At 49.1% G+C, this 21,552-nt stretch overlaps 1 protein-coding gene across 2 annotated transcripts in view; it reads right to left on the minus strand.

Annotated features, from left to right (window-relative positions):
- TGM6 (transglutaminase 6) overlaps window positions 1-15,783 on the minus strand; it is a 40,574-nt gene extending 24,791 nt beyond the window's left edge. For both annotated transcript variants that reach the window (XM_006207404.3, XM_072943932.1), the window contains exons 1-6: window positions 15,615-15,783; window positions 4,908-5,081; window positions 4,117-4,359; window positions 3,233-3,351; window positions 1,819-1,947; window positions 171-348 (exon numbers count right to left, since the gene is read on the minus strand). In XM_006207404.3, the coding sequence (XP_006207466.3) occupies window positions 171-348; window positions 1,819-1,947; window positions 3,233-3,351; window positions 4,117-4,359; window positions 4,908-5,081; window positions 15,615-15,621 (850 nt within the window). In that variant the 5' untranslated portion in view covers window positions 15,622-15,783. The remainder of the gene's footprint in view (window positions 1-170; window positions 349-1,818; window positions 1,948-3,232; window positions 3,352-4,116; window positions 4,360-4,907; window positions 5,082-15,614) is intronic.
- Between the last annotated feature and the right edge of the window lie 5,769 nt (window positions 15,784-21,552).

The raw sequence follows: 21,552 nt of genomic DNA on the forward strand, positions 1-21,552 counted from the left end.
TCAAAAGCCATGTAAATGAGCGATCTGGTTTCTCTCTTCATAACTAGATTTCTATTTCCCCATCACTAATAAAGAAAGATTTTTTGAAGGGGTGGGATGTCTATGCAAATATATGCAAATGAATGCACACTGAGTGGGCCCGAGAGTGGGGACCTTCTTTCCCCAGGTACCTGTGCACATGACTCCAGCGAAGACCCAGCACTGGCCGTATTTGACTGGCTTGAACCTGCCCTTGAACCACTTGTGCAGAATGGCCACGCTGCCGCTCCAGTGCAGTGGGCTGGTGCCGCCGCCATACTTGCCCTGCCACTGGCCTTGGACCACACCCCGGTCATTGTTGCTGTTCACCTGGGCAGAGGAGGCCACGGGTTCACCACCAGGCAGGGGTCTCCTCTTCAGGAACCTCACCATCGTAAAATCATCTCCAGCTTTGGGCCACCCAATCATCCAGGGCTATCCCTTGCTTTTAAATTGTCTGAAAATTGGGGCCATCTGCTATCTTAAAATATCTTCTTTTTGGTACCAATTAGCATTTTCAATTACCTTCCATTCGGCTGCTGTATTGTTGAAAATCATCTATGGTTTTAGAACATTTCCTGTTTTAAGTGGTCTGTTTTTTTGGGACTGTTGGTAGTAATAATAATCACAGAGATAGTTAACATTCATTAAATGTTTACTGTGTGCCTGGCACTATTCTAGGGGCTTAGTAAACACTATATTAATCTTTTAAGTCTATGATGTTGGTATTTATTTATTTATTTATTTATTTATTTATTTATTTATTTATAGATGAGGAAACAGATTCAGAGAGGTTAAGGAACTTGCCCAAACCACACAGCAAGTTAGCAAAAGGGGTGACCCACAAGTTTAGAACCTTGCCTTGGCAGCCTGTAACTCCCTACTGTCTGGGACTGGTCACTGCTTTTGATTCGTTGTGCTGTAACGTCTTTCTGAGGTCTTGAGGAATTTAGAGTATCAAATATGAAAAGAACCCCATCTTTGTCCATTTTGGGAATCACAGATTCCCACCCACTGATCTGAACACCTACTTGCAATAGAGAGAGCTAGTAGGCCCTCTGGCTACCTTCTGAGGAGGAAGCACTGGCATGTAACAGATTGAAGATGGCACTTCTCTCACAGAGAGGTGGTTCTGTGTATCCTCTCCCTGAGTCTGGGCTGGCCTGTGACTGCTTTGACCAGTGACCATGGTGGAAGTGATGCTGGGCCTGTTTCCAGGCCCAGGCTTTATGAGACTGGCAGCTTCTCCTTCTTCTTACCAGAATAATCTCTTGGGGAGAAGCCAGCTGCCTTGTCTATTACCCTGAGGCTGTCATTCTGTGAGGAAGCCCAACCTAGCCATGTGGGAAGGCTGCAGGGAAGACAGAATGATGACTGGCCAACCCTAGCTCTTCCAACCGTCCCATTCCAGGGGCCAGACATGAGAGTGAGCAAGCCACCTGGATGTTCCAGCTCCAGCAGGCATGGCATGGAAGGGAACCAAGGAAACACTGACTGTCGGAACCAATGCCTTAGAAATATGGTCCCGTCAAACCATTGCAGACATCAGCAGCCATTCAGACACCCCCAGCTGAAGCATCTTAGAGCAGAGATGAGCCCTTCCCACAGGGTCCTGCCCAATTGCAGAACTGTCAGCATAATCAATGGCTGTTTTACACCACTGAGTTTTGTGGTAGCTTTTTATACAGCAATAGAGAATTAAAACAAAAAGTGACCAGGGAAAAACTACAGGGTGTGGCCCTGGGGTTGGCCCAGGGGTCCACGACGGGGTGTGCATGCAGGGACGGCAGGGCTCCTCACCATGGCGCTGATGGCTCTGGTGACGTAGATGGGGTCATGGCGGCGGGACACGTCGGTGGCTGGGTCAGCCTGGTGACTCAGGCTTCGGTCCAGGATGGAGAGGCAGATGTTCAGGATGTCCTCCTCAAACTGTCCCCAGAGACGCTGCTCTTAGAAGCCAGAGCCTCACCCACATTCTTGACCCTTTCACCGCGACCCTCCCCCAGTCAGTCACTTGTGTCACGCAGGGGAGTTTGTCTACCTCCCAAGCCCCCACCACAGAGCACCCCCAAGTCTCCAAAACCCTCCCTCAGAGAGTCACCGGGAGCCAGAAGCTCAGCCTTAATCACCTCCCTCTCCTGTTCAGTAGCCTCCATGTCTCCCCACGAACCACAGTGAAGTTCGGGGTAAACTGGTGACTGTGGGGCCACTGGTATGCTCGACTGGTTTCTGTGATTTTTTTTCAAATGCATTTGAATTAATTGACAACATTTCAAAACTGGGGTATTTTCAGATACAAATTAAGGTGTCTGATCTCTGAAAATGTGGAAGGCCTGGGACCCCTGGGCTCACTTCCCTGTGTGGCAGTAAGAAGTGGGTGCTGAGATGGGGTTACCCCTTAGATGGACCCTAAACTCTCCAGCATCTCATCCCTGCGTGGCCACTGAGCCCCGGATGCTTTCAACCCTTGGCTCCTCAGCCTGACAGTCAAGGTTCTTGACTTGCCTGGCCAACCTTCTTCCGGTCAGGCACCCAGAGCCCAGGCAGACGGAACCCCTCTAGCAGAACCTCCACTAACCCCCAACGGCCCGCCTCCACTGTGCTCTCTGCACTGCCCTCTGCCAGTCCAGATCCTGCCCAACTTTGGGGACTCAACCCCAATGTCACGAAGCCTTCTGCAATCCCAGAGGTAGGGTTTTCTTTTAGCCTCTTCTGAACTCCCTCTGCTTCTGCACTTAGTCTGACCCCTCCCCTCTGACCCTTGACACCACACCTTATATTGTAACTAAGTGTGGGCCCAGGCCAGCATCACCTGGGGGCTTGTTTAAAACATGATAAACTCTTAGGCCCCATTTTAGACCTACTGAATCAGCAGCTCTAGAGGTGGGGCCCAGCCACCTGTGTGTTTTAACGAGCCCTCAGTGGGATTTCAGGGCACACTCAAGATGGCAAGCCCCTAATCTAAGCTGTTTGTTTTATCAGGACAGAACTGACCTGTTCTGTTTCCAAACTATATCTGACACCCACCCCTCTTCCCAAGGCCCCAGCACCGCTAACAGCAGATGAATGGATTTGCTCTAAGAGTCAGCCCAGCTTGTCCCTGCTGGGAAGAAGTGAGCAGACAGCAGAGCTCGCAGCTGGCTTTTCTCGTGTCCCCAGCCCCTCTTCTGCCTCTCGTGCCTCTGCCCCCGTTCTGGCCTGTGCCCCAGGAGACCTGCCCGAAGTTCCAGCCTTGGGCTCGGATGTGCTTCTCCACGCCTCGGAAGATGACCCCGCTGTCACTGAGCACGTACTCCTGTCTCTCCTCCTCTGAGGCCAGAAACACGGCATCCTCTGAAAGGCAGTGTCAGGCTCGGTGTGAGCAAGGGCTCTGGCCTTGCTGGCCTGAGGAAGGGGCTGCGCCTAGAGGCTGACCCAGGCAGGAGAGGGCAAGAAGGGCTTGTAGGCTCCCAGGCTGCCTCCTGGCCAAGCCCCATTCCACCTGGCCGGCCTTTCCCCAGGCCGGGGGTCCCCAACCCAGCCCAAGATGGAGGGATTTTAGGACCCACCTGGATGTTACCCGAAGCATCATAGTTCTTAGATATTTGTAAGAATACTGATCTAGGCTACTGCTTACTGACTCACCCCTTAATATGAACACCGACCCCAGTACTCCTTGTGGTGTGTGTCATATTTTACAAGCATTAGCTCTATGAATTCTCACCTCAACACTAACAGGTAGGCACTGTTATTATTCCCATATGACAGATGAGGAAACTGAGACTCATAGAGGGAAGCAACGTAGCAGAGCTGGGACTAAACCAAAGCTGTCTGATGGCTAAAACCTGGCTCTTACCCACTCCTTGGCCTCTCCTGCCATTAGGCCCCATCCTGGCCCACTGGCCTCCATACACCCAGCAATTCCTGCGCCTCTGGCACAGACTGCTTTGCAGCACCTGCTACCGGCTATCAGCTTCCTCTGCCCAGTGCTGGCCTCCACCTAGGCCTGGCTCTTGCCAAGCCCTTGGCATTTGCCTCCCTGTCCCTTAACCTGCCTCCTAGTCCCTCCTGAAGGACAGCTTCCAGGAGAACCTTATCCTTGGATTTGGGAGCTCCTACCTGGGCACCATGGGTTGAAAAGGAGAATAAACTCGCCCAGCTTCCGGTCACTGTTTCTGCGGCTAGAGGACACCCTGGTGCTCAGCTGGTAGCGGCCAATGACGGCGTTGGGAGGGCTGATGAGACTGACGGTCATGGTGTTCTCCGCCTGAGTCTCCTTCACAGCCGTCCAGGCATCGTGCACCTCCAGCTCTGTTGTCTGGAACACAGCCTTGGTGTGAAGGGCCTCAGAGGCCTGGGGTCCTGGCAGAGAGGAGAGGGAATCAGGAGACCCAGTGGCCACCAGGAAGAAAAGCTCTGGAGAAGCAGAAACGCTACAGACCTGTGGAGCCAACTCTTGCCCCCTGAGCTGTTGGGACACTGATGTGGAGAAGAACCTGACCGAGACGCCAGAGGGCCCGTGGCAGAGCAGCGTCCGCCTCAGCTGTCCTGACTCGTGCCCACTTCCCGGATCAGAAAGAAAGTAACAGGACTCCCTGAAACCCTAGTCTGCCTTACGTCTGGTCAGGAAAGTAAAGCTTGAGCTCCAAAATGCCTGATAAACTTCCAGCCCCTCTCGGAGCCCTGGCCTCCTTGGTGGGCACAGGATTCCAAGGTTGTCACCCCACCTGTCCCTTCCAGCCATCCCCAGAAGGCTGTTACCCAAAGCCTCCAGGGTTTGGGGCTCAGCTTGCCTACAGGGATTTGCTCCCCCTGAAATCCGGGCTGATGACCCCAGCGTCTCAGGTCTCAAGTCACAAGACCCATCCTTCCGATGGCAGACTATCAGGGGGTGCTGGCCAGCCAGGTACCTGTCTCCACGGTGAAGACGAGGGTCTCCTTGCTCTCCAGGGGTTTGTTCATCTTCAGCGTGAAGGTGAACCTCTGGCCCCTGCGGACGACCAGCACAGGGCCCGGGTACTCCTCGGTGTGATGGGCAGTGCCATTCCTCGGCTGCTGCCAGTCCACCTCGGTGACTCTGATCCCTGGGTGGGGGGAGGACAGGGAGATGGGCCGGGTCCTTGGACATTTCTCATCCATGCTTGGCTTGCCCTCCCATCTGCTTCAACCTGCCTGCCACTTGCTCACGGAAGCGCTATTTAGCATGTATAGTAGTTTCTGGTTATTCTCGGTCCCTATGCTGGAGTCTCCGTGAACACTGAATGAGCAGTGCTGAACCATTGCTCCTGGGGGAAAACACAGGGCTTGGTTCCTGGGAGCCTCTGGTCACAACTTTTTCATCAGCTGAACAAAACATAACCCGTTTTATGTGTTTCTGTTTAAAGACACCTCATTCAATACATTGCAGATTCACGGAACTCATGGATAATAGCACTGTGATTAACGCCTGAATGAAGCTTGTCCAGCACACATGTTTTCTCCATAAGGCACGTGAGTCATAGCCTTCCTGTGCTCAAGAACACAGGACAGCACTGCAGAGCTATGCTCGGAGCCATTTGACATGGCAAGATCACCAAAAAAAGGACAAAAAAGCAAAAAAAGATGGCATTAAATACGCGTGAAAGGACATGAATCTAAGTCTGAGTACTGAAGCGAGAAGGCAGAGTGTCACCTTGTTTGACCTCTGCTGGGAACGGGCATGTTAGGTGATCCTGTTTGTCACCACCCTGGGCGTGTCTGCCAATGACCATGAAAGCTCCGAGAAGACCGATGTGGAGTTAAAAATACATTTTAGTGAGCAGGCCAGTTTGCAAACGCGGTTCTGTGAATATTGGGATAGGCTGTATTCTCTGTGTCAGGCTGGTGTCTGGTACTGGGACATACTGGTGAACAAGACAGATGGAGGGAGACGCAGTGAGGCCGTGTGGCTCTGTGGTTATGAGCACAGCCTCTGGGGTCAGCTGGTGTGGGTTCAAATCCTGACTTGGTCATCAACTTGCTAAACTACCTTCTGCTTCACCTCTCTGTGCCTCAGTTTCCCCTTCTGTAGAGTGGGAATAACAGTACCTTGTGGAGTGATTGTGAGGATACCTGCCTGCCATTCACAGCCCATAGAACATCTCACCCAATAAATGTGGGTTCCTCTGTTCCAGACAAGTATCGGTGAGTCCACAAATAGCTAATTATTATTTGGATACACACTGTCAAGGAAAAGTACATGGAGCTGAAAGAACATGTAACAGATGGGTAATGTGCGAGGCTTGCTTGAGAAGGCGGTGCTGAGGCTGAGTCTTGAACTGGATGGGGCTCTGTCAGAGGACAGGTAGGTGGCATGCCCAGCCTCAACCCAGGCTCCGTCTGCCTCCACCTACTCAAGGTTCATTCATCCAGGTGTCAGGTGTGCTGGGTGCTGCAGACCCAATAGTTCATGAAATATACACCTGCCCTGACACCAGCAGCTGACAGTCCAGCGGTCAGCACTGAGCAGATATATCTCAAACATGGGAGAGCAAGCTTTGGAAAGTTCCCCCAAGGAGAGGTGTAGGGAGCCCCAGGGGCACAGAATACAGGGCTTGTGCAGTCCTGGCCCCTAAGCATGGAGGCAGGAGGGAGCCCGGTGACTTCTACACTGTTAAGGGAAAGCCCATCGATGTGTGGGGAAGGCAGTGAGGTGAGAGGAGTCTGCAGGGCCAGATCGCCAAGCTCGGATGGGGATGAGTGTAACATTTTTCCTGAGGGCGGGGGTAGTCCGCAAGTGTTTTCAGCAGGGGCATGATGGTCAGATTTACACCTTGGTAAGATTCCTGTGGCACAGAGTGGAAGATTAATCATGATGCCTGATGGGATGCTGTGGGATGCTCTTCCTCACACACGTTTTCATCTCATCGCATACCTGCTCCCCACTGTCTCCTGGATGCCCCGTTGCCCCTTCCAACCCATCCAAACTTCATCTCAGACAAAGGATCCTGCAGGATCCCTCTGCTTCCCTCCCCTCCAGCTCATCTCCCCTCTCATGGCTCCTTTCCCCTTTGCTGGAGCTGCCTCTCCAGCCATCTGCCCACAGTCCTGCCTGATCATCACTTCCCTGTCTCCCCTAGGTCCCTTCGGACTGGATGCCTGGCTCCACCTCTGAGAAGGCATCGTTGTCCTTCCGCCAGAGTTCATCCCACCTGAGTTTAATCAAATGTTAGGTTTGGAATAATTAAAAATAAGCATAATAAAAGCTTTGCAAATATTTATGCTTCCTAACAATCTTGTGAGGTCCACCCAGGTTCAAGGGGATGGAGCACACCCCACTCCTTGATGAAAATGGGTCAATGTCACATCATAAGAACACACGAGATGAGATGTATACTGATCTGGCCATCCTGTGAAATATAGTCTGCCATGGTTGAGGACCATTGAAGTAATATCATCAAGTACTCTCTGCCCAAGGGCACCTGCCATGCGGCTCTTGGCTCTACTTTATTTGGTGCCCAGCACACAGTAAGTGCCCAGGAATTGCTGACTGGACTATTGGATAGGTTTTTTCTTTTTTTTTTTAAAAAAAATATATGTATATATATTATTGAAGTATAGGGGATAGGTTTTATTTAATAAAACTTTCTATGAACCAAGCACTTTTCTAAATATTTTATAAACATTAGCTCATTTAATCTTCATAAAACATATGAGGGAGGCATTAGCGTTATTATCCCAACTTCATGGCTGAAGAAGCTGAGGCTCAGAGGCACACAGCCTATTAGTGAAGGAGCTGGGAATCTGGCTCCTGAGTCTGTGTGTGCGAGGAACCCCTGGGCTAGGCTGCCCTTACCTTTGACCTCACAGGAGTGCACAAACCCAGAAGTCCCAGACCCTAAAATACAACATGGGCTTGGACCATGCGTATCAGAGCAGTGGTTCGTCTGGGCCAAGGTCTGGAGAGAGGCGACCAAAATGCCTGGTATTTTAGACTCTAGAACTTCTGTTTAACCTTTTGGTTACGGGAGCAGTAGACTGTGCTTTCCAAAGGTGGTTGCAATAATATCTCCCATCCCAAATACTCTTTTTATAAATGTGACGTTGATACTTCTCTCATCAAGAAGTGGGATATATATCTCCTCCCCCTGAATCTGGGAGGACTTGTGGTTAAAGCAGAGTAACACTCTGTGACTTCCAACACTAGATCATAAAAATTAATACAGCTTCCATCTGATTCCCTAGAGCTCTTGGTCTTGAAATCCAATGGCCACACCATAAAGAAGGCCAAATGGCTCTTGGAGAAGCCCAGATGGAGAGGAACCAAGACTCCCCAACCACAGCCCAATGAGCTCCTAGCCGACAGCCAGCGCCTGCCTGGTTCCTTTGAGTTCTTGACCTTGGGACCCAAAAGTCCCATGAAGAAGGTCAAATGGCCCTTGGAGAAGCCCATGTGGAAAGGAACCAACCCAACCCACGAGCTCCCAGCTGGCAGCCAGCACCATCTTGGCAGCCACAGGAGTGAGCCATCTTGCAAGCAAATCTTCCCGCCCCCAGTCATGCTGCGCCAACCCGTATCAGATGGAGTGGAGACAAGCTGTCCCCGCTGCGCTCTGTCCAAATCGCAGGTTCATGAGTGAGAGAATGACTGCTGTTGCTTTAAGCCTCTAAGTGTTGGGGTGATTTCTTACGCAGTGACAGATAACTGAAACACGGAGGGGGCCCCAGCAACAACTGGGATGGAATTTTCTGACAAGCCTAGTGGGACCAGGACTTAGATTTAATTTGATTTAAGTAGTGTCAGCAAATACGACACATCTTTCCCATTTCAGTTTGGGTTGTTGATTCATATCTGCTAAACTCAACATGAAACTCTGGTGTCTGGACAGATTTTTAGGACCCTTCTTCAATAATAACATTCAGCTCTTCTTTCCAACATGTGAACCCTAACTCAGATGCTGGGTAAAGCTGTCCCAGGATGAGAAAGCCACCCTGCCCCTAACTATGATGGTAAGAATAATAAGACTAAGATGAATAGTTAATATATAAAATTTATATATAATTAGACATTGTCCTCTGTGCTTTACATTTATAAACTCATTTAAGCTTGGCAACAACCTTGTGAGGTAAGTACTATTATCACCCCTCATTTTACAGATGAGGAAACTGAGGCACAGAAGGTTAAGTAACTTGATGAAATTCACACAGCTTCATCATGGTGGTATCAGAATTCTATGCTATCCTGCCTCTCTGACAACCATGGGCTGAGATCAGAAATGGTCAAATCTTGAATAGCCAGGGTGTGGGATGGAGAAAACACAGGCTTTGGAGCCAGACAAACCTGGACCCTGACCCCAGTTCTGTGAGTAAGAACAGTAATCAGTGACTGTTACTGTTTAAAGCCAGTGTCATGGGGTGATTTTTTATGCAGCCACAGTGAGGAAGAATTTCAGAAATTCTACTAGTTTTTTTCTATATCAAGAGGTGGAGCGAGCAACTCAGTTTAGAGCAGATTTTATTTGGAAAAATATCCCTGGAGTGGCCTCCTTGACTTCCACACGTCTGTGGGGACCAGGTGCCCACTCTCTGGGGTGAGGCATCACAGGACCTTCGTGGCCTAGCAAAGACGGCTCCTCTAAGTCCTGCTTGGGATATGAAACTGAGGGAGAGGTGGGAACATTTATACAAGGAGCACCTCAGGAGGAAACAAATGGGGCCCTCAAACTCTTGCCTTTTGAGGTTCACCATTACTGGAAGTTTTTTGATGAAATGAAGTTGTCTGGATTGAGGTCTGTTGCTGCTATCACCCAAGTTTATATTTCCACTCTAACTTCTTTGAAATCCAAACAATATATTCAACCATCTACTTGCAATCTCCATTTGGTGGTCTTCTAGGCAAATGCAACCTAGCATGCCCATCCCATCCCCAAATCCCTGCTCTCGCCCATCTTGGTAGGTGGCATCCCATCTGCCCTGGAGCTCAGGCCCAAACCGAGGAATCTGCTTTGACTCCCTTTTGCTCTCACATCTCTCATACAATCCATCATCAAGTCCAGACAGCACCACCTCCAAAACCCGCCCCAAGTTCACCCCACGTCTCTGTCTCCACCGCTATGCTGCGCCAAGCAGCCGATGCCTCTCTCATTTAGATGGCCACAGTCTTCTAACTGGTCTCCACTTGTGCTGAGATGGTGCTACTGTCTCAAACCCAGGCCTGAGACTCAGGGGAAAGGCTAGTTCTAGCTTGGCCTAGATAATGGGGATAAAGACTGAACGTGGGAAGGAACTTGACTTGGCTGACGCATGCGTCCCAGGCACTCCTGCAACTCCTGCAGGCACCACTGTGGTGGGTGAGTGAGGTCTGTGCAGGATCCAGGTCCAACAGCGACCTGGTGAGGCAGGAGCCCAACGTTAGTGCCCGTGGCTGGCCTGTTCTCCCATCTAAAAGTAGGACTGAAGCCTTCACACAGAGTGAGCCCAGTAGTTCAAGTCTCAAGTCTCAAGACCATCTCTCTCACAACTTCCTGTCCGGATTAAGTTCCCTCAGCCCAGCTCCCAGTGGATACTTGATCATAGTTCCCGCATTATATCTCTGAGAGGCGGCTCGTTGGCCACCCAGAAAACTGAGCTCAGGTGGTCTCTGTTTAGCCCCCAAACACAGAAAGGCACCCCATTTCCCTTGCACACAGAATTGTCTAATTTAATATCAGCAGAGCTGGAAAGGCCATGAGAAGCCCAGGTCTCCATCTGACTGACAGAAACTGAGACCTGGAGATGGAAGAAAGGGACTCCTGCCTGAGGGCATGCTGGATCAAAGCCAAGCCACAACCTCTGTGGGGACAGGCCAGGCCAGGCCAGGCCCCAACTTTTTTTTTTTTTTTAAAGGATGAGTCAGGAGCAGGGGGTGAGGTTATTAGGTGGTAATGACCTCAGCTCGGGCCTGCCCTAGGGCTGCTGACAAGGGGGGTTGGGGGTGTGATGAGGGTTCCAGGACCTGGGTCAGGGGTTCCAGCCCCGAGGATGCCAGCTCGGCTTCCCTTTTCCCAGTCGCAGACCAAACCAGCTCCCACCAGCCTCGGGGCCTCCATAGGCTCCTCAAAGGAGGGCAGGAGGGGTGGGATGAGTCAGAGCAGCCATTATCATTATCCCCAAATCTCAGAGTCCATCTGTCTCACAACTTCCTTTCCAGGTCAAGTTCGCTCAGCCCAGCTCCCAGTGGATACTTGATCATAGCTCTCGCGTCATATCTCTGAGAGGCGGCTCATTGGCCGCCCAGACGTTAAGGAGTCCTTCCTTCTGCTGAACTGAGGTCTTTTTTCTTGCAACGTCTCCCCACTTGTCCCTACCCTTACCCTTTTACCCCTACCTGTTGCCCCTTGATGGTTTTTCAGAGCTGTTACCGAGAAATCCTGACCTGCCATTGCTACCAGTGTACACCTGCCCTAACCCCTGAAGTCACTGCTCTGGTTTCCAGACGCCCCATCAAAATAAACCCAGTATCATTTCCTCCATGTGCTCAGCTCGAGTTTTTCTGTCTGAGACTAAGGTTTCCATCCCTGGTGAATCATCAAGGGAGCTGGGTTTTAGCTGTTTGCTCACATCTCTCTCTCTCTCCTCCACTGGACTAAGCCCCATGAAGGAAAGGCCTGGGTTTCATGCTCTCTGGGCTGGGAGAGCCTGGCTTAGGGCCCAGGGCACAGTGTTCATGGCTGAATGAATGAATGGATGTCACTCCCCGTCCCTTGACAGGGACGAGGCTGTGAAAAGGACAGCCAATGCTTACAGCTTCCTGGCACACCTTAGAGGATCAGCACCTATGCTCCAACATCTGCTCCCCACCCATCCATAATCCCTCTCTCTGAAGCAGTCACTTTCCAAAACCTGCCCTTCCTTCCTGACTTCCTTCCTCTGCAGGTCTCCTTCCCTTCTCCACCCCATCTTCCTGTCTTAGGAAAGGTGGACTTTCTTTCCACCTCACACAGCAATTAGAAGGCTGATTTCAGAGGCACACACTTGAATTCAAGTGCAGACTTTGCCGCTTGTTGGCTGTGTGTCCCGAGGCAAGTGACTGAACCTTTCTGATCCTCAGTCTCCTGGTGAAAATGGAGGTGATGATAGTAGCCCCCTCCTTGAGTTGTGAGAATTAAATACAATAATTCACATAGAGTAATTAGAACAGTACTGGCACATATTAGGCACTCAATAAAGGTGAGTGTTATTACTCAGATAATTATCTTCAGTATTTGCACAAGAACTCCCGGCTGCCATTCCAGTGTTCTGACAATTAATGCAATCCTGATCTTTCATTTATTGGCTGTGTGGCCCTGGATAAATTAGTGGACCTCTCTGAAGTGGCATAATAATACTTTCCTCATAGAGTTTTGGGGTGGATGAGGTAATGATTAAATAGGGTAATGAGTAAATTTGTCACCTAAATCTGTAAATTCTGAGAGTGAAAGGAGAAGCCATTAATAAACTCTAGGACAACAAATTTCAGCTGATATGAGTGGTCTTCTTACTTATAAGGTACTTAGCAGAGTACCATGGTTATGAGACTACTAGACTGGGATTTTTAAGTGTCCATTGACAGGTGAATGGATAAAGAAGATATGGTATATATATACAAAGGAATACTACTCAGCCATAAAAAAGAATGAAATAATGCCATTTGCAACAACATGGATGGACCTAGAGATTATCATTCTAAGTGAAGCAATCAGACAGAGAAAGACAAATACCATATGACATCACTTACATGTGGAATCTCACATATGATACAAATGAACCTGTTTACAAAATGGAAACAGACTCACAGACACAGAAAATAAACTTATGGGTACCAAAGGAGAAAGGAGAGGAGGGATAAACTAGGAGTTTGGCATTAGCAGATACAAACGACTATGTAGAAAATAGATAAACAATAAAGTCCTACTGTATAACACAGGGAACTGTATTTACTATCCTGTAATAAAGCATGATGGTAAAGATTATGAAAAAGAATATATATTTCCATATCATTTTGCTGTACACCAAAAGCTAACACAACATTGTGAATCAACTATACTTCAATTAAAATTTAAAAAAATAGTGGGGGTTTTATATCATCACCGCCTCCTTTCTCCCCCACCACTTTGGTCTTCCCCTCCCAATTCCTACATGCATTGATTTTCTTTTTACTCCCCATCTTCACCTCTTGTTTAAATCATTGAAGGCCCCAAGAGCCTCAGAACATTTTCAGTTCATCCTCTTCAACCCATCCTGTTATCATGGAGAAACTGAGAGTCAGTGAGGAGAAGGGATTTCCTGACTGCACAAGGGTCAACATGTCATTTCCCCCGCTGAAGAGCCATCAAATCCCTGACCATTATGCTGGCATTCAAGCTCCCCCATCCCCACCATCTGGCCTGCCTATCACCTGCCTCTCCCTCCCCTGCCAACCTCACCGTCTCCTCTCCAGCTCACTTGCTCACCAGCTGGCCTGAGATCAGCCTAAGAAAGAGTCCTACTTGGAAAGAAGGGTCCATGTGCAGAGGATCGCCTCCCACCCACAGCCCTAGCTCAACCCAGCTGTTTCTCCTCCTGCCCTTGGGTGATACCAAACAGCTGATGATGCTCTGCTCCCTAGATCTCTGTCCCAGCTTGGGGATGGCACCCCATGGGGCTGAACCCAGGAGGCTCTGATGAAACCAGTATCATCTCCCAGATTCTGGACTCAATGTAATTGGTTTTTAATGGGACCCATTATGACCTTATCCTTAGTGTGCATCATGGGCACCTGATCTCCCCAACTAAATGATTCATTGAGGAGTTGCCTGGGGCCACTTCCCAGTCTCCCTTTCCTTCCTGGTCCTGTCGGAAGCTGCTGGCCTCTCTCACCAGTAAGCAGTGGCCCATCAGCTCCAACCCAATGTCCCAGCTGGAGCCAACCCCACACAGAGTATTCTTGATTCTTAGAATTTCTGAGCCAAAAGATTATTATAATTCAACAATGGGAAAAGGATCTTCTTTCATTTTCTAACGCTGATCAACCGGTAGGGACGACCTGAAGAACTACATTGAGGAGACTCCTGGGGCCACATTCAGGCTCTGTGGCATCAACTAGTGATGTCTGCCACAAACAGTGTGAGGGAGGGGGTGAGAAGGGGCCACAGGCAGGCCACATACTTTCCACCCAGGATCTGATGTCTTGTCATTCATGCACAGATTGTGTAGTAGGCTTGGTCGACTGCTCTGAGGAGCAGGTCTCCAAGAAGCCAGGAAAACCCAGAAGACTGGGGATTGAATTCAACTTAATAGTCAGTTTATATACTAGGCATGATGAATCCAACCCTGATATTTTACAGATGGAGAAATTGAGGTTCAAAGAGACGAATGATCACCCAGTAAGTTAGACCTGACATTGGAACCCCCGTTGCTGACTTTGATCCTAGAAGGATCCTTTTTCAGCAATTAAACTTGGTCAAGTTTAAGGCTGATGGTATAGTAAATACTTAGGGAAGAGGGACCTCTAGGTGAGTCCTGAAAAGCAGATCCTGAAGGAAGCAAAGCCAGCGCCCTCTAACCCAGGACTAAAGGGAGAAGCCACTCCAGCTCTGGAAACAAAAGCCAAGGGGGTGAGCTGGGGTGGCAAGGCCTAGTCCATGGGGAGCTGACCCTCCCAAGAGAGGAAGGGCCCAGGATGCCAGTAATGTTCCCAATTGCCAGGGGAAAGTAAGAAGAGAAAGTTCAAATACGATAAGGGAATTAAAATACCTGCCTTTGAAAGTCAAAAAATAAACAAGACTCCTAAAATTGTCACATGATACTGAACAACTGAAAATAGGAACATAGAATTAGAAATATCCTTTAAAGACTTATGAGAATAGGACCCCTGCTTCTGTTGACTTGGCTTGCTCACCACTGGACCCCATTCCCAGCACAGAATAGGTATAAAATATGTAACTGTTGACTAGCAGACAAGTTCCCAGGGTGGGAGGGGAATTTGTCCCTCACTGTATTGAGACTGGAGGGGGAGGCACATTTTCTGAGAGTATCTCACAAGGCCCCATGTGAGATATCGTGGGGGGAAAGGCAGACTCGGTCTCAACAGTTCCTCACTGCAGGCCTGTGAGGTGATTTGAATTATAATTCCCATCGTACAGATGGGAAAATGGAGGCACCAAGGGCAAATTCTCTTGTTCAAGGTCACATAGCTCTTTTCTCCTTGGACAGAGCTGCTCTTGCATTTGAATCTTTGAGGTGGGAATTTGAAGAGGATGCAGCCCGTGGGGCGTCTCCTTTCTCCTCCCTGAGCCCACATCCCCAGCTCTGCCCAGACATGTTTCTGGATCCATGTAATCTACATGGGGTGTGAGAGGACTTCAGATCTTTCCACTTCCCTTTCTGATCCCCCCTCCTCCAGCCCAGCAAGGCATGCGGGGAAGGCCTGGCCCCAGTCTGGGAAGGACTCTGTCTCGGACTTGCTTGCTGGGTGGTCAAGAGAAGGCTCTTTCCATCTCTGGGCCCCCGGGTTCTCTTGAACAGGCAGGAACAGCTCATGGACCGTGCAGCTTCATGATCCTGAGAATCAGTGACCAAAGTTTCATTCCACAGACAACCGCTTCCCGAAGCTTCTCGCAGGGGCCCTGGTGCCCCAAGGCCCCCAGGCCCAGCCCACTCACCTGCCATGCCAGGGCTGCCCGACGCCTTGCTTCCTCTGCACGGTGGAGTGTGGACTGTCAGGACTCTGTTTCTGAGCAGCCAGCCAGACCCACTTAATAAGGCGAGCCTTGGGACACTCCTAGGCAGGACAGTCAGAATTCAAGGGGAGGCGTGGCCCTCCTCACTCTAGCAGTGACACCTCCAAGACACTAAACACCCAGTAATTGCCTTGCTTTTCACCTCGAAGCTGTCCAGTGTGGGAGGGGCTCCAGCCAAGAGGCCTTCCAATGCTTCGAGCTGGATTGTGGGAGAAACTGAGGTCCAGGAGGGCCACGAGCCTGGCAAGGAGCCAGGGAACTGGTTTTATGGTCAGCCGTCCTCACCCTTCGTAACAACTCAGATGAGAAGATGGAGGTTAGGAGAGGGGACTCTAAGGATACGTGGTGACAAGTGGCAGAGGCGGGTGGGACCAGGCCTCATGGCATCTGGTCTGGGGCTGTCATCTCCTCTCCTGGGTGAGAAGAGAAAGTTTTTCTCTCTTCTGTGTGGGCTCCAGAGGCATCGGCAGGGGAAGTGACCCACCATCCTCTTCTAGGGACAAGGCCCCACCATGCCACACCCTCCCGCACACCTGCACACACCCACCCACAGGCTCAGCTTTGATGGAGGAGCCCTTAGTTTCTGGGGAATAAACTTTTGACCCACGCAGGCTTGGGTTTGCAGCCTGGCTCCTGCCCTGGTCACGCTGCCCCAGCAAGGTCTGTGATCCTCCCTGAATTTTAGTAAAATGAAGACTGACTTCTCTTTCTTTGGTGACTAAGAGGGTGATAAGGAAAACTCTGGCCAGGGCCTGGGTGCTGGGGGATCCTGGCTCCCCTGTACCCCCTCCTCAATCACCCGCACTTTTGAGAGTTGGACCACCTCTGAGCTTGTCCGCCCCCTCAATGTTTGGGGCTTCCGAGCTAAAGAGATGAGGATGGCATACTGTCTTGCCTCTGCCTGGGTTCAATCTACCCCAGAAATTGAAAAGAGATCCCCAACCTGACTTCTTGCAGGGTCTTCTGTCCTTTGAACTCCTTGCAGGACCTCCCTGGGACAATCCAACCGCCCAGAGTGGTGTCAACCTAGTCTCTCAGGAGGAGGTGGGGAATAGAGAGGGGAGGCTCTCTGGTTCAAAGTCAAGGCTAATCCAATGCAACGTTGTGAGCTGACTACAGCCTGGAGCTTAGAGACCTGGCAGCTACCAGTGCCCCATGACCTTGGGCAAGACCTCTCCATCTCAGAACCCTGGCTTCACCCACTGTGAACTAAGAAAGACTGGGCTACGTTACTCTCGGGGGCCATTCTAGCTCAAAAGTCTAAGATTCCTGGGCTCAAAGATTCTAGCTCAAAGTCCAGGGCTCGGGACTCCAGAGCTTCTAAAGCCTTGTGTGGGATGAAACGGAGGGAATTTTGTTCCCCTGGGAGTTGGGAGGAAGATTCTCTTTGTTGGGGAGTGCCTCGAGAGGATGACTTGGGGTCATCAGAGGTTGGGTAGGACCGGCCAGGGAGAGAGTGGGGAGTGGGAGGGAGTGGGGAGTGGGAGGGGATAGACTCCCTGAGACAGGCACGGAGGGGAGGCGGTGGTCTGTACGCTGTGTGCCCTCACTCCCTGTGTTCACCCAAGCATTTGGGAAAGTGTATAAAAACCCTGAATTGTTTGATGTGGTTGGTTTTTTTACAGAAAGTGGCAAAGGAGTTGAGTTCTGCTTGCTGGTTTGATGTAGGGCAAACATCTTTAATGGGCTATTTGCAGGCCTGCATTGCCTTTAATTACTGACACCTGGCACCTGGCTCCTTCCCTGGTGCCCTGCAGCCTTCTGCCCCAGTGGCCAGGCAGACCCGGGCCCTATTCTACCAAAGCTGCTTTTCTGCCTGTGCAGGGTCAGACTCCTCCCCACTAATGACAGTCTCATCCAGGGCCTTTTTATCTTTCATCTTGGATTTGCCTGGACTGGGGCTCCTAGAAGATGGGCCATTCAAAACCACCCCCGCCTCAACAACCCCAAACAATTCCTACTCAGATTTAGGGGAGAGCACCTAAGCCTGGCAGTAGAGCCCTGGGATGAGAGCCAGGAGACTGGGCTCTGTTATCTCTGGGCCAAGCTGGCTGTGTGACTCTTGGCAAGTCACTCACCTTCTCTGAGCCTCTGCACCCTCATCCATGAAATAAGGGCGTGGACTGAGTCTTACTGATTCCAACATTCTCTGATTCTAAATGATCAGACTACAGACGGCAGACAGGAGCCAAAGACTCAGGCAAGTCAGGATACCCCAGTGTCACCTGGACCTATGCCCAGCCTACAGTGGGGGCTTCACAAGTTAAAAATCTGTGCCTGTGGAATAAACAGATGCTTTAAAAATAGTTTAATTGTTTTTCTGGCTGTAAACTATACCCATGTAGAAAATCGAAGCAACACAGAAAGAAGAAAGCATACGTATAGCTGCAAACATATGTAAATACATTTCTGTAAATCCCATTGTACAGAGAAGCTGATTTGTAACCTGCCGTTTCTGCTTAACCACATACCATACTTACCTCTGTGTTTTTTTCTGATCACAGACTGTGGACATGTACCGTCATCAGCAGTGGCATTTCTTGCATGAGTTTACGTGATCTAGCTAACCCTTCCCAAATTGATGGGAATTAAGGTTGTTTCCTGATTTTTTTTTTTTTTTGTTCTCATAGAGGAATGTAATGCTATTTTGGCTGGTATTTTTGTGTGCCTCTCATTTCAGTCTCTTTACTGAGGACATCTTGAGGGCTACAGACCTCCCATCTGCTCCCCAGCACCAAGCCCTAGATCTGCTTAAGTGCCCCGTTCTTTTGGTGGGGGGATACAGAAAACAGGGGCATCTCAGTGGGCGGTGGATGATGGGGAGGGGCTTTCTCCAGGAGGCAAAGCTGCAGAGGCCTGGGCAAGTCTCCTCCCCTTGGAGCAGTAATGGATTATTCACATGCTTAAGACCAGCAAAGTGTGGGCATCAAACACAATTTAAAAAATTTTTAAAAATTTAAACAAAAAGTCAAAGTAATCACTTTAAGAAAAATAAGGGTTTTGTTGGGTTTGTTGAATTCAAGTTTTCTTGTGTTGTAAGTGTAGGGATTGGGAGAGCACCATGACTTTTTCAGGAGTCTATCTGGTCCTGCCTCGGATAGTGTCAGAGGCAGAGCTGTGAGTCCATGAGTGTGGTCTGGGGTCCAGCAGCACTGGTATCACCTGGTAGCTGGTTAGAAATGCAGACTCCTGGGCCATACCCCAGACTCCCTGAACCAGAATCTGCACTGTACCAGTTCCTGGGGTGATTTGCATGCACATTAAAATCGAAGATGCTCTATTCAGAGCAGCTGTTCTTAAAGGGAAGTCCAGGGTCCCCAAGACGCTTCTGGGGGCTCTGTGAAGTTAAAGCTATTTTCATAATATTATTACAGGTTTTTTTTTTGGCTTATTTCACTCTCCGTCATGAGTGTATAGTGGAATTTTCCAGAGGCTACATGATATTGCAAAAAGTTGGAAAAAAATGAATGTAAATACAGTATGAGAATACAGCCTTCTATTTAGTTAAAGAGATTTGCCAGAAAAAAAAAAGAGTAAAATAATGCTACTCCTACTAATATTATTTTTTGTTTTGGAAAATATGGGATTTTGTTTGTTTGTTTTGTTATTTGTGTTAAGATGCAATGGGTTTATTTGTTTTTACATGAGTTAATGAATCAACATTTTGTAAGTTTCTCAGTGTTGATTTCTAAATTGGTAACTATCAAGAAATATAACCCACACAAAACAAGACTTCTCTGGGATTCTCAATAATTTTTAAGAGTGTAAAAAGGTCTGGAGACCATAATGTTTGAGAGCTGTTGATCTAGAATATGCTTCCGCTCTAGGATTTCAGTTCTGCCCCTCAAGAGAAAACCACAAGCTGACCTAAATCACAGAAGAGGGGCCTCAAGTAAAGTTGACACCGTAGGCCAGAAGAATCCAGGGGCAGCTGTGCTCCGCAGAGTGGGGCCCACAGGGTCCTCGGGTGCTTGGAACCCTCATTTCCAGAGTCTGGCAGCTCCAGCAAATGCAGACCTGGTGCTGCCCAGGAGTAAATCCCAAGGTCTGAGCCGCCAGCTGGACCTATGATCCCCTGGGTACTTAGGACAGGAATTGCCTACACTGTCTTGGGAATTTATCCTCATAGGACAATGAATCGGAGGGACCCATCAGAGCTTGCCCTGGACTGGTCTGGTGGCAGTTCATCCCTTCCCCTTTCTGGGGCTCTGCTGACTCGGGCTGTAAAATGGAAGCTGATTCTGTTCCCCTCCCATCACTGGGCGAAGTCATCAAGCACCTAATAAAAGATGGTGAAGCTCTAACTCATCGCTGCATCACCTCGTCCTGAGAGTAATAACCATGGTGACATAGACAGCCAGAGTTCAAACTCTGGGAGGGAGGTGCTTGCCCAGCCAAGAGGCAAGTTGCTCTTTGACCATCATCAGCTGACCTGGTTTTTGCCCACTGCATGTGGGCCAGAGCTGCAGGGCAAGCCAGGAGGTTAGAGGTGGACACATCTGGCCCTCAGTGTCCAGGTGTTGCCCTCTTCATCCATCAGCCCATCTGTCTAACATCATTGGGACCTAGAGGCTGCTATGACGGTATGAAGCGTTCAGAGCTTACTGTGTTCTTGCTTTGTGTGCTCACGATCTACTCATCCACTTCTACATTCATTTTTTCCTTCCTTCCAAATTCATTCAATAAATACTTCTTTGTTCCCACCAAAGGGCAAATCCCTGTGGAATCTGCAGAGACATCAGTGTCCAGATAGCAACTGATGCTAGAGCTTCCTCTTGGGTCACATTGGTTCACTCATTCGGTAATGGAGATGGCGTTTTGAAGTATTGTCAACTGTATTTCTTGTAAATTAGGTTGTCCTGGGACTCTCCTCCCTCCAAAGCCAAGGATGGAGGGGGACAAGAACAAAGGGCTATCATCCAGCCTTGGCTGCCTGATTGCTTGTCTTGGTTACTACTTGTTTTGTCCTTCACAAGGCAATGATCTTCAAAGCAAGGCTTTGCCAAAAAAGGGCTTAGTAAACCCTAAAGTTCCATTAACAGTCAGGAGCTGGCCCTGTTGGATTTGACTCTCGAGACTACTATAAGCCAAGGCCAGAGATCTCTAGATATACCATTTAAGAACAGTCCTTTCCATCTGGGAAGTGAAGGAAGCCGTCTCTGCTGGAGAGAGAAGGAAGATCAAAGGAGGAGAAGCAAGCAAATTTCTCCACCTGACCATACTTCTCTGGACCAAATTCCCAGAGAGGCAGGAGGGTAGGTGGGGAAGTTTTGGTTGGCAAGTCCTACTTTGAGGGGCCAAAATTAAAAAGATTTTGCCAATTAACATATGGTGGGAAAAGATGAGAGCAGTGGTTGCCTTTAGGGGTGAGTTGGGCATAGGGATTGACTTGGAAGGTCATGAAGGAACTTTCTGGAATGATAGTCTGATTGGGACAGTTGATTGGGGTGTTGGTTGCATAGGCATTTGGTAAACTTCAATAGATACGCACTTAAGATTTGTATATTTTGTTGTATGTGAGTTTAATAACCAAGAAATAAAAGCTATAAGCAAATTTCAAACTCTAGTTAATGACAGATGTACTGAAGTATTTGGAGAGAAGTGTACAATTTACTTTGAAATGAGTCAAAAAAATGAGATGGATGGATGTGTGCTAAAACAAGTATAGTAAAATGTTAATGGTAGAATCTAGTGGGTGGGTATATGGCACTCACTATATATATAATTCTTTTAACTTTACTGTATGTTTGAAAATTTCCATAAAAAATGAAAAAGGGTTTTTGCTTCATGTAGTGGCATCTGGTCTAGCTGCCAGATGCCCTTGCTAATTTTGTGAATTGTCAGCCCTAAGAGTCCCAAT

The sequence above is a fragment of the Vicugna pacos genome, chromosome 19 (assembly GCF_048564905.1).
Source record: "Vicugna pacos chromosome 19, VicPac4, whole genome shotgun sequence".
Lineage (NCBI taxonomy): Eukaryota > Metazoa > Chordata > Mammalia > Artiodactyla > Camelidae > Vicugna > Vicugna pacos.